Genomic DNA, 14,431 nt, shown 5'->3' with positions numbered 1-14,431 from the left:
ATAATCACCAACTTCTCCTTCCATTCCCTATGCCCCTTCACTCTAAACGAAGTTGGCCAGCATGGTGGTGGTTAAAGTAGATTCCAGTTGCAACAGTTACCTCCCCTCACGTGACTTGGAGTCACTTTGGTGGGTCTGCCCTCCCAGGCAGGCCACCCTTCCTTCACTACCCACCCCCTTACTCCCTGCTGCCGCCATGGCATCCACAAGAGTATCACAAAGCCCAAGGACACAATTGTCATAACATGCTGAACTTTAAGACATTAACATAGGCTCCCCCTTATTTCTCCTAGATGGCAGAAATCACCCAAGCCGTCCAGTGATTCCCCACTGCTGTATGGTGTTTCCCGAAGGCTGTGAACAAACAGCTGCTCACAGCAGATAGGACACCAGTGACAGACCAAAGAAACAATCACACCTTGTTGCTGTTGTTAGTTTTTGTTTGTTTGTTTTAAGTTTTGTGAGACAGGCTTTCTCTGTGTGACAATCCTGGCTATCCTGGACTTGCTTTTGTAGACCAGGCTGGCCTTGAACTCACAGCCATCCACCTGCCTCTGCCTCCCAAGTGCTGGGATTAAAGGTGTGCGCCACCATGCCAGGCTCATAATCCCACCTTGGGCTGGCTAACTTTAGGTCAACTTGACCGAAGCTAGAGTCACGTGAGTAGAGGGAACCCCAGTTGAGAAAAGACCCCCATAAGATCAGGCTGTACACAGGCAAGGTTGTAGGGCACTTTCTTAGTACGTGGTTGATGAGGGAGGGGATAGCCCTGCTCATAGTGAGTAGGGATATTTCTGGGCTGGTGGTGCTGGATTCTAAGACAGCAAGCCATGGAGAACAAGCCAGTAAGCAGCATTCCTCCATGGCTTCTGCATGAGCTCCTGTCTCCAGGTACCTCTCCACCTGGTTTTGAATTCCTGCCTTGGCTTCTTTCAGTAGACTGTAATTTAGGATATGTAAGCCAATAACCCCCTTGCTCCCCAAGTTTCTCTTGGTCATGGTGATCCACCACAATATTAACCCCAAGACATACGTAGATGTAGTTTGCTGAACCAACGTGTTTAACTGAGGTGATATACGGCATGTGTGAGGGGGCACTCACGGGAGCAGGGACAAGTGCTGACAGAAGAGTGATGAAGGGTGAAGCTTGCTCATCGAAGCAGGCATCCTTAGGGAGGGACCTTATGCACCCTCCCTCCCTTAGGATCCCCTGTCTGTAATCACAGCCACACTGATTTGATGGCAACATTTACATCATGCTCGGGAGCAGAGTTAACCAATGAGTTAAAGGGGTGCTTGGAATGGTCCAGCCTTCCACAAACGGAAGACAATGCAGGTTCGAGGCCCACATAGTTCAAAACTTCTTCATGCTGTCCGAATCCTCTCTGCACAGCGAAGACTTCTGTCGCATCTGAAGGGCTCACTCACTTCTCCATTTCAGAGTCACTGAGTCAACTCAGCAGGACCCAGTCCCTGTGCTTAGTTTCCCCAGTGAGGTTGAACCCAAGAGCCAAACCCAGTGGTTGCCCATAAAGAAGCCTCAGTCTAGAGACCTCACCCTGTCTACTTCACTCCCTTCCTGATCCTTCTAGATGTTGTCACCATAAAGACCAAAGGCAGTTTTCTTTCTCTTTCAGCCTCATCCACAGTGCAAGTGAGGAACTATGGGGAGAAATCTCTCTCGGGCTCTACTAGGCTACACACTGCGTGTTCTTCCTCCTCTGTAAGAGTGCATCCCCACCATGAGCCTTAGGGTCTCTCAATAGGCCTAGTCCTGTCAGGCCTGGCACATGGCTTGTTTAGCCATGTGAACCAAAGTGTGGAGCAGAAGAGCCAAGACCATGATTTTGAATGAGTCCAAGGGTCAAGGGGCAGGGAAGAGGGAAAATGATGTAATTATAACCAAAATGTCCTTTTATAAAAAGTGGCACCAACCTGGGTGTTTTGTTTTGCTTTTGCTTTCTCTCTCTCTCTCTCTCTCTCTCTCTCTCTCTCTCTCTCTCTCTCTCTCTCTGTGTGTGTGTGTGTGTGTTCACCTTTGCTCTGATTAAAATAGAGACTTTTGTTTGGGGTCATGCAATTAGAAGACACTGCAAAGAGCTACCACTTCCCAAGACTTACCAAAGTGTAGTGTAAGTAAAAACCGTACATGGTTGTTAGCACTAAGATTGCTAGGATTCATTGTTACTGCAACATAGTCACCTAAGCAAAAAGAACAAGTAGTACATAATAAAGAAAAGATATAAATGTGACAGTCTCATTCCTAATCACCTTTATTTATATAAAAGTATAGTAAATAAATTATCACAATATATACAAATAGAAGAGATATAAATAGAGAATCCCACATACAAAACCTTTAATATTTATATGAATATACAGTGTTAACCATAGACATTATTAAGCACCTCAGATCATAAAACTGTATGAAGTTTCCTTGTATAGTCTTATAAAAATAGAGTTGGCTGTCAAATGTTGAATCCTTACCATTGTCAGTTAAACTGCTAAACCATAATACATATCACAAAGATGCCCCAAAGCAGAAATATCCTGCATTTAACACATTAATTTGAAAGTTTGCCAATTGCTTTGAACTTCCAAAAGTACCTAGTAGAGGAACAAAAAGAAACCAAGATCTCACTATACGAAAGAAGAACTGTTAAAAAAAAAACTCCACCCTATTTCCATTTCACTGTTCTATAGCTTATGAAATCAGCTTCTCAAATATTTTCCAAGGTCCACCCAGCATATATGAAAGACGTCTGCCTGGGTGCTTAGTGTCTTCCTGAGTGTAGAATACATAATCTAACAGGTCAAAAAGGGAGCCTTTCTGATTAGGACCCTCAAACCCCATGACCCGCATCCTCTGTTCCACCCAACGTCTTGGTAACAGTGCCATGCAGGCAGTGTGGCGCTAGCAGCTTCCTCTATGCCAAGCGCACTGGGGTGTTCTACCTTTTCTGCCCAGTTCTGCACTTTCGGCACTTGCACAGAGATACGGACAGGAGGATGATAAAAATGGTGGCCACAAACACCACAGCTCCCACAATGATGAGTGGGCCTGAAAAACAAAAACAAAGAACAAAACAAAATCAAAGACATGAATTCAACTTGGAAGCTCAAATCCCAGTTGCCTGTGGGCATGACCCCAAATTACAGCACCCTCCTTTTGTGAAACTCCAAGTTTATTTCATCCACTGTTTCTACCATTCTTAGATTAAGAAAGAACCTACTTGACCTCACATGTGTGAGAGAAGCTGACCATGGCTACAGCATTACGTGAGGCTCCCAATGTTCCTCAGGTAGAGATGATGTGTAGCCAAAAGGGAATCTGGAGGCTTGTGGCTCAGGAGCTGCCCAGAGGGGCGTGGGCTCCAATGGAAGGGGGAACTTTCTGTCAACAGCAGTAAGGAGGCAGACTACTTCAATGTATTCTTGCATTCAAAATTTTTAGGTTAACTTAGCATGTGGAGTACTGGGTTTAATTATGGCATTTTCATAATTGACATGTAATTAGACTTTGCTCTCATTCATCCCTGGCCCCCACACCCCTTTGTCTCTCTCCAGCTCCTTGTCCTAGATAGGCCACACCTCTACTTTCTTATCACATCTATTCTATTACCCTCCTCTTTATTTCTCTTTCTTCTCTGTCATGGTCCCCATTTTAGTTTCATGACCCCTGCCCCACACACAGATATGTAAAAAAAATGTATATCGTTTTAAATATAGGTTTTGACATATAAGAGAAAGGTGTGGTATTTGTGTTCTTGAGTCTGTCCTACTTGGCTCAACGTAATGACTTGAAACGTTAACAGAGGGCCAGGCCACTGCTGCTGTCCTCTGATGCTTCTCCCCTGAAAGCACTCAGAGCCTCTTGTCTGAGGGGTCCAGAGGGATATTTACAGGCTTTTAGTCACAACACTGCACACCCAGAGAGTGTTTTTACATGTGTGTGCATGCGTATACACACACACACACACACACACACACACACACACACACACACACACACCCTGTAGCAAAAGTTCTTCCTAGGTGCACTTAAACAATCTGCCATGTCTACAAACCAGCTGTTCCAGAGACTACTCTCCCATGGCCCCCTACCCCAACAGATCATTGTGTCAGTAGGAAAGGCAGGCAGAGAGACTGTGACTTGGTATTAAGTACTCATGTCCTAACTGTAATCTGTGCACTCAGTGCTCATAGAACATGGCCCCTTGCGAGTGCCCAGGGCACCACATGGAGTCATGTCAAACACGCCTAAGAGAATCCAGAAAAAAAAAAAAACAACTCTAAAACACTCGAAGGTTATTTCTCCCTGAATGTTTGAACCAAAGAGGTACAAGTTGCTCTTATGTGGAGGCAGCTGAGCCTCCCAGGGCACTGACAGCCATGGCCACTCACCTCTCGGTGTACTCCTCTCTTGGTCTGTGCACAGAGTTTTGCTTTGTGGGCCACTTTGATTAATTTTCCTGGAGAGAATCACAGCGTGTACATTAAAGCAATAGTCTACCCCTTCTTCCACATCAATAAAGAATTCATTAGTGTTTGATTCAGCTTTTTTCTGTAAAAAGATGGAAAATTATTCTTCACCAGGGCTTAGACTGAGTTCTTCCCCTTAAGTGGCTGAGGAAGGCAACACCAGGGCTCTAAGCAGAGTCTATGCAGACATCACTGAGGGAGGATTAGAAGTGACCTGGCTCATCAGTCACCCTGATAACTGCTAAGGATGCCTTTGCCAAGGCAGAAAGATACAACAAGTGCATCCAACTCAGTTCAGCCCATTTTTTCTGTAGGAAAAGAAAGATGGAATCACTGAAGAAGGCACAATTAGGGGCTGGGGATGTAACTCAGTGGTAGAGAACCTGTCTAGGGCACAAGGCCCTGAGTAACAATGCCAAGTGTTACAAAGCAGCGTGAAAGAACACACACACACACACACACACACACACACACACACACACACACACACACACACACAGAGACATATACCCCACACACAGACACATACACATACTCATGAGAATACACACACATTTATCAGTCATTTCCCCCTCTGGTGTCCCTGATATGAGGATGTGGGAGTGGACAGTCTGGTCCAGCTACTTGCTTGGAAAACTGGAATCTCTGAAAAGACCCTGCTCAAGAACACAAGGCAATTAGCTTAGAAGTGACAGGCAGAACGGGGATCGGTTGTCCATACCATCATGTCAACCCCCATTGAGCTGGGAAGGAAGCAGCCTGTGGAGAATCTAGGATCTATAAAACAAGGCAGAAAATGAATGAAAAAATCTCTCACATTTTCTGTACTTGAATCATTCTTGTAACTAAGTATATAACTCAAGTCCTTGCCAAAAACTCCCCGCAGGGTGAGGAATGTGCCGTTCTTGCCCTTTCTGACCAACGTTCGTGAGTCTTCCACTGTCACGTTCAGTTTTGTGCCATCTTGTTTAAAATGCTGAATTACTGGCTGCCCAAGTCCTGCTGAAATAGAAAAACAGTTTGCTTGGTTGGAAATTACAATCACTATAAAGAAAAGATGATTTAGTTATCACAACTGACAACCCCTCCTTGGCTCCTATGGGGCATCTGGACAGACTCAGCTGCCTTAGCAGGAGTGGTGGCCGTCCTAGAGCTGAGTCCCAAGACAGCACAGCACAATGCCATTCTCTGGAGACACAAGGAGAATCTTCCTTACAGCCACTAGGAAATGGGAAAAGAGCCGGTGGGATTCATTGTAATCAGAGACTTTAATAGATCCATTAATAGATTAGCATTTTGACATGCACTCTATTTGAACACTCTATAGATATTTTACATTTAAGAAAACTGGCATATATTCCACCTTGGCAGCATTATCCATATTTCAAAATTTTGGTGGCCATGTGTGGGTGATGGTGACCAGGATGGATAATGGAGTTTTTCAATCTCCTATATTTAGCTACAATAAATTAGGGGCTGGGAAGCCCAGGAAGTATCCCTGGTCCATTATTAAGGAAATCTATTTTAAGCTATATTGGTTCCTAGTTCAGTCAGCTTAGATCATGTGCTGTGTTTATGTGATGGTCAAGGAACCCCTCATTCAATGCAGAGAGAGAGAGAGAGAGAGAGAGAGAGAGAGAGAGAGAGAGAGAGAGAGAGGAGTGAGTTTTCTGTCATGTACCACAAAGGATTTGGTCTGGATTGCTGAAAGCTCAAGGTCTATAAAGGGTAATCATGGCTCTGGAGAATGACTGACTGTCAGTTAGACAGGAAGGTGACATGGAGAAACACAAGGGCAAGCACACAAAGGTGTCCTGAGAGAGGGGCTTGTTAGTGGGGACCCTAGGAAGACAGCCACATCCTTCTGGGTAATTGGACAATCAGGGCAAATGTCACAAGGAAAACTCTGGTCAGTTGTCACTCATCCTTCTCACCATCCAGTCACTCAGCAATCTGAGGGTGCAGAGAGGGGACACCAAAAATAGGACACTTCTGTTTTAACCAGCAGGCCTTGCAGAAGGAGTAGAGTTTAGTGTCCCTAATATGCTGCATGTGCCTGTGAAATATCAGCTTCTGAAACACATGCACGCACATGCACAAGCACACATGAAAAAATAAAGAAACTGAAATTTTCTACTACTTGGCAGGAATTCTATTTCTTTTCTTTATTCTAATATTTTATTTATTAGAATATTTATTATTATTCTATAATATTTTTATTCTGTAATTCGTGGTAAGATATCCCTCCATTCCTTATTAGATGAATAAGATGGATACTTATTTATCTAACAAGGATATTGCATTTTCTTATTACATGGCAGCTTTGCACACTGGGACAAAGAAAGCATGCCACAGGTTCAGACCATCATGAGGGAGAGCTGGCACCTGCTGGCTCATCTCAGGACCACATGATGTTCAGCTGGTTGAGGAACTAATGAGCCTATTTACAGCACAAATGGCTTCCCTGTGGATTGTGCTTGTTTGGGGGAAAACCTAACCTAGGATCTCTGCTCTGATGAAGGATGTAAACCTCAGCATGTGGCACAAATCCAGCCTTGCTGTGACCCCAAGCTGGTTACTGGTAGGAACTGAGGGAGACTGGGGGAGAAAGCAGGTAGATGACACAGTGATTAACTCACAGGTTTACATTCTGTGAACATCCTGTCCATCTGCAGAGAGGGAGATGCTTATTTTTAAGATACCCTCACTGTGTGTGTGTGTTTGTGTGTACAGTGTGTACAGATACATCTTTAGTCTAATGTCCAGTAGTGGCTCTCAAAGCTCAAGAGTGTGCAGAAGCCCAGGCCAGGAGTGAAGACATTACACACCAAGCTACTTACTCTCTTTGTAAGGTGTAAACTTTGTGGCATTTGAAAAGAGCACTTCCTTCCTTTTAGTCTTACTCTGGGGGACAGATAGGACCCTTGCCTCATAGGTCTTGTGCACATCCTGAATGATCTCGTCTGTGACGTCACACTCAGTGTCTGTGGTTAAGTTGCATTTGTTTATCCATTCTTTAGATCCAGGGCTAAAGGAAGGAAAGAGAAAAGAAATGGGAGATTTTTGGTCTGTGTCCAACAGGACGGATGGCCTTCTACCCAAGTGCCCCGAGCTACCAACTGGCAGCACAGGGAACCTGAATAGCACTTCCCACCCTGAGCACTGAAGTGGGAATGCAAGGTCACCCAGGCGCCAGGATGGCTATGCCAGATTTTCCTATATTGTATGTGACCATGGAAGACCTGAGACACCAACCAACTTTCAAAGCCACACAGTTAACTAGGGGCAGAGCTGGTCCTGTTTGCTTTATTACATTGCCTCATTCTAGCTGTAGTTACGAGAGTGAGAATACATCTCACCAAAGATGCGAGAAAAATAATACAGGTAGTGCTGGCTAACAAATTTCATAGCTTCAAGGGTAAAGGCCAGGTCTTTCTCTTGTAAGGCACCATAGAAGAGAAAATAATTTGAAATTTTTCTTCTGATCACTAAATTCTTCAAAAGGACAACAATGACCATTAGTCGAGCACCACTAACTTCCTCCCTGAACTCCCATCAAATGGACGGCAGGAGTCACTGCTCTGGGGTCCATATCATCCTGCCAGACAGACCCCAGCACTCAAGCCACATCCCACATCTCCATATCACCTTGTTTAGCTCTCACCTCTCCCTTGGTGCCTCCCCCAACCTTACTGCCATGAAAGCTCTGACCCTGCAGGCTCTTTTTGGACCAAGAGTTTTCTGATTCTCATCTCTCCGCCAAGCAGCAAGGCTTTGGCTTTTGCTAAATATGAAACTGCTACCCCTTCAGGGTGAATACACACTTCCCATGACCACACACATTAAAAAGAACCAGGACTTCCTTAGGGAGATTTGCACATGAGGAAACATACATAGAGCATACAGGAGAGCCAGTGGTTGACTAACCATATAAGAGGATCATGAGAGAATGTAATCAGGTAGGGAATCTTTTATTGATAGTCTTTACCATTCAACATAAGGTATAGAATATGGTCTAACAATGAGCAGAGGAGTCACACATAGATTCAATGATCCACAGAGAAGAGGCACAAATGTGGATTCTCCAAATCCTTAAAGAACCAGATGAAGGAACCTGGGTGCCTGTATCCTTTGTCTTCAAACTCACAAACTAACATTAACATCGACATAGTTTAGCTTCTTGTATTTTTTTAGTTTTCTTCTCTGATAAGTGTAGAGAGGCATTTGGACCCAGAATGACCAATATGGACCTTGATTACATAATTTTCATATGAAAATCCAATGGTTACTTAATGGTTTCTTTCCACAGATATAACAAACAAGTCCTTCAGTGGCTAGTCTCTGGGTGAAGACAGATGCGGTGTTCTGTTCCACCAGCTTACAAGTTGGACCATATGGTCTCTGAAAAAGCATAGGACAGGGGCCTATATCACCCTGTGACAATGGGTCAGTGAGAGAACGTTCTCCAGTGAAGTCCTCTGGGTGTTGCTAAGAGCACAGCCACTTTAAAAGGCTTCATGGTTCCTCTAGGTTAGTGAAAAATTCCCAAGGCTTGGATATAGAAGTCCCTCCTTGTTTACTGAGGAGTTCCAAGAGGAAATAGACATTCACCACCTGAGGGAGAGGTTGTGTCTGGAAGCTTCTATATTCAGCTTCAGACACAGCACACACTCTGAACTGGACGGCACAAGCCATGGCACGGTGCTGAGGCTGGGCCTCTGACACTCCCCAGCTCCTTGCAGAGAAGATACTGTGGACACTCAGCCAAGGGCTTTGGTGCCATAGCGCGGCCCTTGGCCAGCACCACACAGCCAAGCTCCAGTGGCGTGGGTGGGTGTGGGGAGCAGAATAAAGGGGATTCAGGAGAAGCAGTGATGAGCAGAGCTCTCCCTCCCTCCCAGCGGTGGGGCCTTGCAGCAGACTGGCAGAGCCTCCTGCAGACATGGTGCACCTCAGTTCCAGGCAGCCTGCGCACCCATGGCAGGAAGGCAGTGTGAGCCCTGGCTTCCCAGAGCCACAGTTCCATCTGGACAAATGACTGCTAGGATTCCCTTAGCCCTGGAGCCTCCTGCCCCCTGGGAAGGGTGAGGACTAGCTCAGGTCTCAGGCACTGACTGATGGAAATGCATCCAGGATCACCCAGCTCAGCAGCAAGGGCCTGAGGAGGGTGACACCCAAGCCTGCGGGAATCCTTACGCTCTGCCCTGAGCTCTGGTGTTTGCAGATGATGAGTCTGACTCATCTCAATAATGGCCACCTTAAGAACTCCAAAACTTACAGCTAATAATGGCTTCTATTTCAAAAATCAAGTCAACCCAAGTCTATTTCCAATGTTTTCCCAGTTAAGACAACATATTACAAGTTAACAATTCCTCCCCAAATCTAATCTTCACATCTAGAAGGAAAGAATTTCCTAAGGTAAATGTCAATAATTAATTTCCTAAGAAAAAAATAACTGAACTGTTAGGACATGAATCGACAAGGTTTGAATTGGACTCACTATATATAGCTCCAGTTAGCCTTGAACACACAATGTAGCCTTGCACTCATGAACCCACTGCTTCATACAAGTAAGTTGTGTAGGGATTAGACAGTGTTGCCATAACCAGTTCAGTTAATTGGGGGTGGGGGTGGCACATGGATTATGGACGGGCAGCGCAGACCAGAACTGCGCCACTGAAATCTAGCACCAGCCTTAGGGCAGAGACATTTGACCTCATTGGTAACTATAGATTAATCAACTCCTTTATCTCTATGTATCTATGCACAGCTATCCATGCACACACACATGCGTGCACACAGCTTCTCTTCCCCTGTGGTTTGGCAATAGTCATCCTGGAGCTCATTTTGATAAACAGGAAAGCCGTTTAAAAGACCCACACCTGAGACTGGCATCCTAGTGCCATAAAAGGCTTGGCACAGGCTGAAACAGCACAACGAAGAGGGAAAACATGCTTAAATTTTGTCAATCTGCACTTTTAAAATAATTTACAAATCAGGCAATCCGGGTTTTTCCAATTTTTTTTGGACATGTGCTGGAACTTATCAGAAAGAAAAGCTTGTCAAAGATATGTGAAAAACATTAAGGAAACCACGTGGCAACGCTGAGGCTTAGACTAACAGTGTTGCATTACTTGCTCCCGAGAGCTGTCCTTTAGTGACCAGGCTTGATTGAGTTAAACAGCCCCAGACAGCAAAGGATGTAGACCAGTGTTTTCTAAGCCACTCAGTGACTCAGGAGTCTGGCCTCCACAGAGATCCTGTGTACAACCAAATTTTAATTCACAGAGTCCATACAGTAATGAATCAAATACTGCTTCAGGGCAGTGTAGACACTGAAATTCCTCCTACCTCACCCTCATGCCAGGAGCAGCTCAGTCTAGACAGCTAGCAACCGGAAAAGGCATTGCTGCTTCAGAGTGATCAGCTGCCATTGATCCTACAGGATACTAAGAGTCTGTGTGTGAGCGGGTTCACCACTCCACCTCTTATATGCACTTGTTAATTTTCCTGTAATTACCCCAAATAACTAGACAATGTATCATTCATTTATTTGGTTTATACTCTTTATTTTGAATTGGAGGTCCGTGTATTGCAAGATGGCCTGGACCTCCTTATATATAGCCAAGAGTAACTGAATTTCTAATCCTCCTGCCTCCACCTCCTGAGCACACCATGACAACTCTATGGTATGCTGAGGATCTCACCCAGGACTTCAGCTGTGCTAAGCACATCCCAGGGCTCCTATCATATCAGTTTAAAGTACTGAAATGCTTCCACCTTGATAAAACCTGACAGTGTCCAGAAAATTACCATTAAAAAAACCCTATCACTTGCTAAACAGCCTCATGCAAAACCAGCTTCAAGGGATCTGTATTAGTGCACAAGAGAAAGATGAGCAAAACCATTAATCCTTGTTTTGGTTTTTTAACCTAGCTTACCTTATCTGAACAACGTAGAGATAATTGATGGGTTTGGGTTTCCACTTCAAAATTGTCTTGAAATTAGTTGAATCCCAAGTTAAATTAAACGCTTTCTCTGGAATGTCTACAAACGACACAAAAGCACTGTAATTGCATGCACTTCTTTCCGTGGTCACCACCCTGTGCTAACAGTCTACAACAGTTTCCCGGCCTCCACCCTCAAAAAGAGCACATCCTTGTTGTCAACCACAACAACATTGCTAACTTATAGAGAAGAGAGCAGTGTGTGTGTGTGTGTGTGTGTGTGTGTGTGTGTTTGTGTGTGTGTCTGTGTTCAAGTTTTTTTTTTCTAGACCCATATCATCCTCCTGGCAACATCTACACTGCAATTGGTGGAAACAGCTCAAGACCCTGGAGTTCTTTAAGCTGCTCAAGGGAAAGCTCACTTTATAAGGACATGGAAGGAAGGCCCAAGGTCCACGCAGGTGCCAGAGTCCCCGACCTTCTGAAGCACCCAGACTCGGATAGCAGCAGCCAGGAAGGGTTTCAATAAGTTTGAACCAGGGACCGTCCCACACACGTTGAGACAAGTGAGGAATGCACATAACGAAAAATCTTAACGCGACCTTCCCCACTGTAATCTAACATATCTGAAACTCCCATGGAGAGCCAGGTAGATGTGCAGCCCACGTGGCAGCTGTCACATGGTGGGATGCCATTCCATTAAAATGCCCTGTTATCAAGGTCTCTTATTGCAAGTCCTTGGGTTTCAGTTTCTGCCTCACCCCAAACAGTGGGCAGATTCTGTCATCCCTGAGCTTACATCAGCGTTGCTTCTATCAGATCTAAACTAAAGGCCACAGGAACAGCTTTTTATTAAGGGAAGATTCATACCTTGTCAAAGACAATATGCAAGCAGTGTGTGATCCAGGAGCCTGTCACCATCAAGGGTGCAACTCTTTAGGAAACTCTTTGTTCAGAGTAGGAACCACCAGGCAACCAGGGCAACCAGGGCAGACACACAAAGCAGCGTCAGCAGGGACAACAGCATGGGTCAGGCATCAATTACCTCCCAGTCAGGTATTTACTTAAACCTCCAAGGCACGAGCAGCTAAGTCCACAGATGTAAAGGGACACCTCGGGGTCCTCAAGGAACCAGGCCATCCCCCAGCCAGCAAGGCCAGCAAGGCCATGAGCCCTGGGCTTCTCAGGACCGGGTTGCCACTCACCTGCAGCCCTGGCCACCTGGGTGAGAAGGCAGCCTAGGTAGGTGAGAGCAAAGGCCTCTAGAAGGCGCAGGCACATGGGGATCTTCATTTCCAAAGGCTGTTGGGGAGGTTGTGTTGCTTTGTTCGTGGTGGCGCAGAGGTGAGGTTTGGGAAAGAGCAGGAGGTGCCTGCCTCCAGGTCCTCCAGATATAAAGGGCAGCAGGGACACCCACGCCTCTGCACCCCTCCTTGCCTTCGCGTAGGCCCAGCCTCTGGCCGGGTCACTTATCTTCTCTGCGGGCGCCTCCCACTCAGTTCACACTCCTGCCCCGCCCCTCCCGTAGGAAACTCCCAGACACAGAAAGAGGTGACTCAACTGTGATTCAATAGCGCTGCCTACCCGTGAGCCTCAAGGTGCAGGCAGATTCAGGAGATGCTCTGATTCAGGCTCTCAGGGCAATCCGTGGATGACCAGTCTCGGGGGTTAACACAGGAGAAAGGAGTTCTTTTGCAGAGACCAGAGTTAAAAGTCAAGGGAGCCTTACTTTTCCTGTGCTTTAGATGTAGGCTACATCCCCAACGCAGGAATTATCTGGGTCCATGGACCATCCATAGTCGTCAAGTTCAATTCCAAGGTCCTGACTAAGAGCCCAGCTGCAGGCAGAACTTTCTGTCAGTCCCTTGGTAAATTGTGCAGGATGGTGTAATAAATGCACTTGTCTGCCACAGACAAGTGCCCTGGATTAGGTCTAAAGGCCATTTGACAACCCTGCTCCCCCCACCCCCCACTTATGTCCTAGTTTCCTGTTCTAGGCTTTGCTGTGAAGCTGTTCAGGACTGAGAATATCACGTATCCTATGGCTAAGCATTTGTCCAATATCTTGTCAAGAGATTTCCTGTTGTTTCTGGTTGACTGTCCATGCTGTCCCTTCCTTTACACCAGTTGTTCTCAACCTTCCCAATGCTGCGACCCTTTCATTCTTCATGTCGTGGTGACCCCACGGCATAGAATTATTTTCTTTGCTACTTCATAGCTGCAATTGCACTGTTATAAATCGTAATGTAATATCAGTGTTTTCTGATGGTACTAGGTGACCCCTGTGAAAGGGTCTTTCAACCACCAAGAAGTCCAAGACCCACAGGTTGAGAACCATTGTTTCATATACATTGCTTCATATTCATATAATTTCATATATAATATATATATTAAAGCTTAGGTCTACCGTGAGAGGTGTAAGAATTTACTAAAGTATTGTCACACTCACGGTGGCTTTGATTAGGCTTCCTGATTATGTCAGAGAATGGATAGGGCAGAACCTCTTAGACATCCTTTCCAATACCACTGGCCTAACTCCACAATGTAAACAAATATGGTCCCCTCCTCCAGGGGCTTCCCCCCCTGACCTTGCCTTCTTCTACTCCCAGCCGAGCAAAGGAAGATTGCACCCAGAAAACTGTAAAAAAGATGGTTAGTTTTTCCATCCACAGACACTCAAGAGTGTTCTGCAGCAGGTGTGGAAAACACTGGCAGTTTAGGGAACTTACTGTTCATAGACAGAAATACCCTGCTGGCTATTCCTTAGAGCGCATCTGCGTGAAGACACATAGAAAGCTCAATTTCCTTTTGCATAAGCAGTGGTGAAATGTGGCTGATGAGGAGTCTGCAAATGACCAGGACTCTCTTTCAGCACTTCCTCTGCATGTTTACTGAGTGCGCTAACATCTTTACCCTTCAGTTTCATCAAGGACTTTACATAATTTCAGTTGTGCACTCATATGTCAATCTTCCCCATTCACACTATTTTTGGGGGGTTGGTG

At 45.5% G+C, this 14,431-nt stretch overlaps 1 protein-coding gene across 1 annotated transcript; it reads right to left on the bottom strand.

Annotated features, from left to right (window-relative positions):
• Positions 1-2,274: 2,274 nt before the first annotated feature.
• LOC311582577 (tissue factor-like) lies at positions 2,275-12,853 on the bottom strand. Its single transcript, XM_084755767.1, has 6 exons — positions 12,635-12,853; positions 11,424-11,529; positions 7,323-7,510; positions 5,300-5,484; positions 4,405-4,564; positions 2,275-3,061 (listed from the first exon to the last, which is right to left on the bottom strand). The coding sequence occupies exons 1-6, from the start codon at positions 12,720-12,722 to the stop codon at positions 2,952-2,954; spliced, it is 837 nt and encodes a 278-aa protein (XP_084611893.1). The 5' UTR covers positions 12,723-12,853; the 3' UTR covers positions 2,275-2,951.
• Between the last annotated feature and the right edge of the window lie 1,578 nt (positions 12,854-14,431).

The sequence above is a fragment of the Acomys minous genome, assembly GCF_964271855.1.
Source record: "Acomys minous genome assembly, chromosome: 14".
Taxonomy (NCBI): domain Eukaryota; kingdom Metazoa; phylum Chordata; class Mammalia; order Rodentia; family Muridae; genus Acomys; species Acomys minous.
This window is presented reverse-complemented; position numbering and strand designations above follow the sequence as displayed.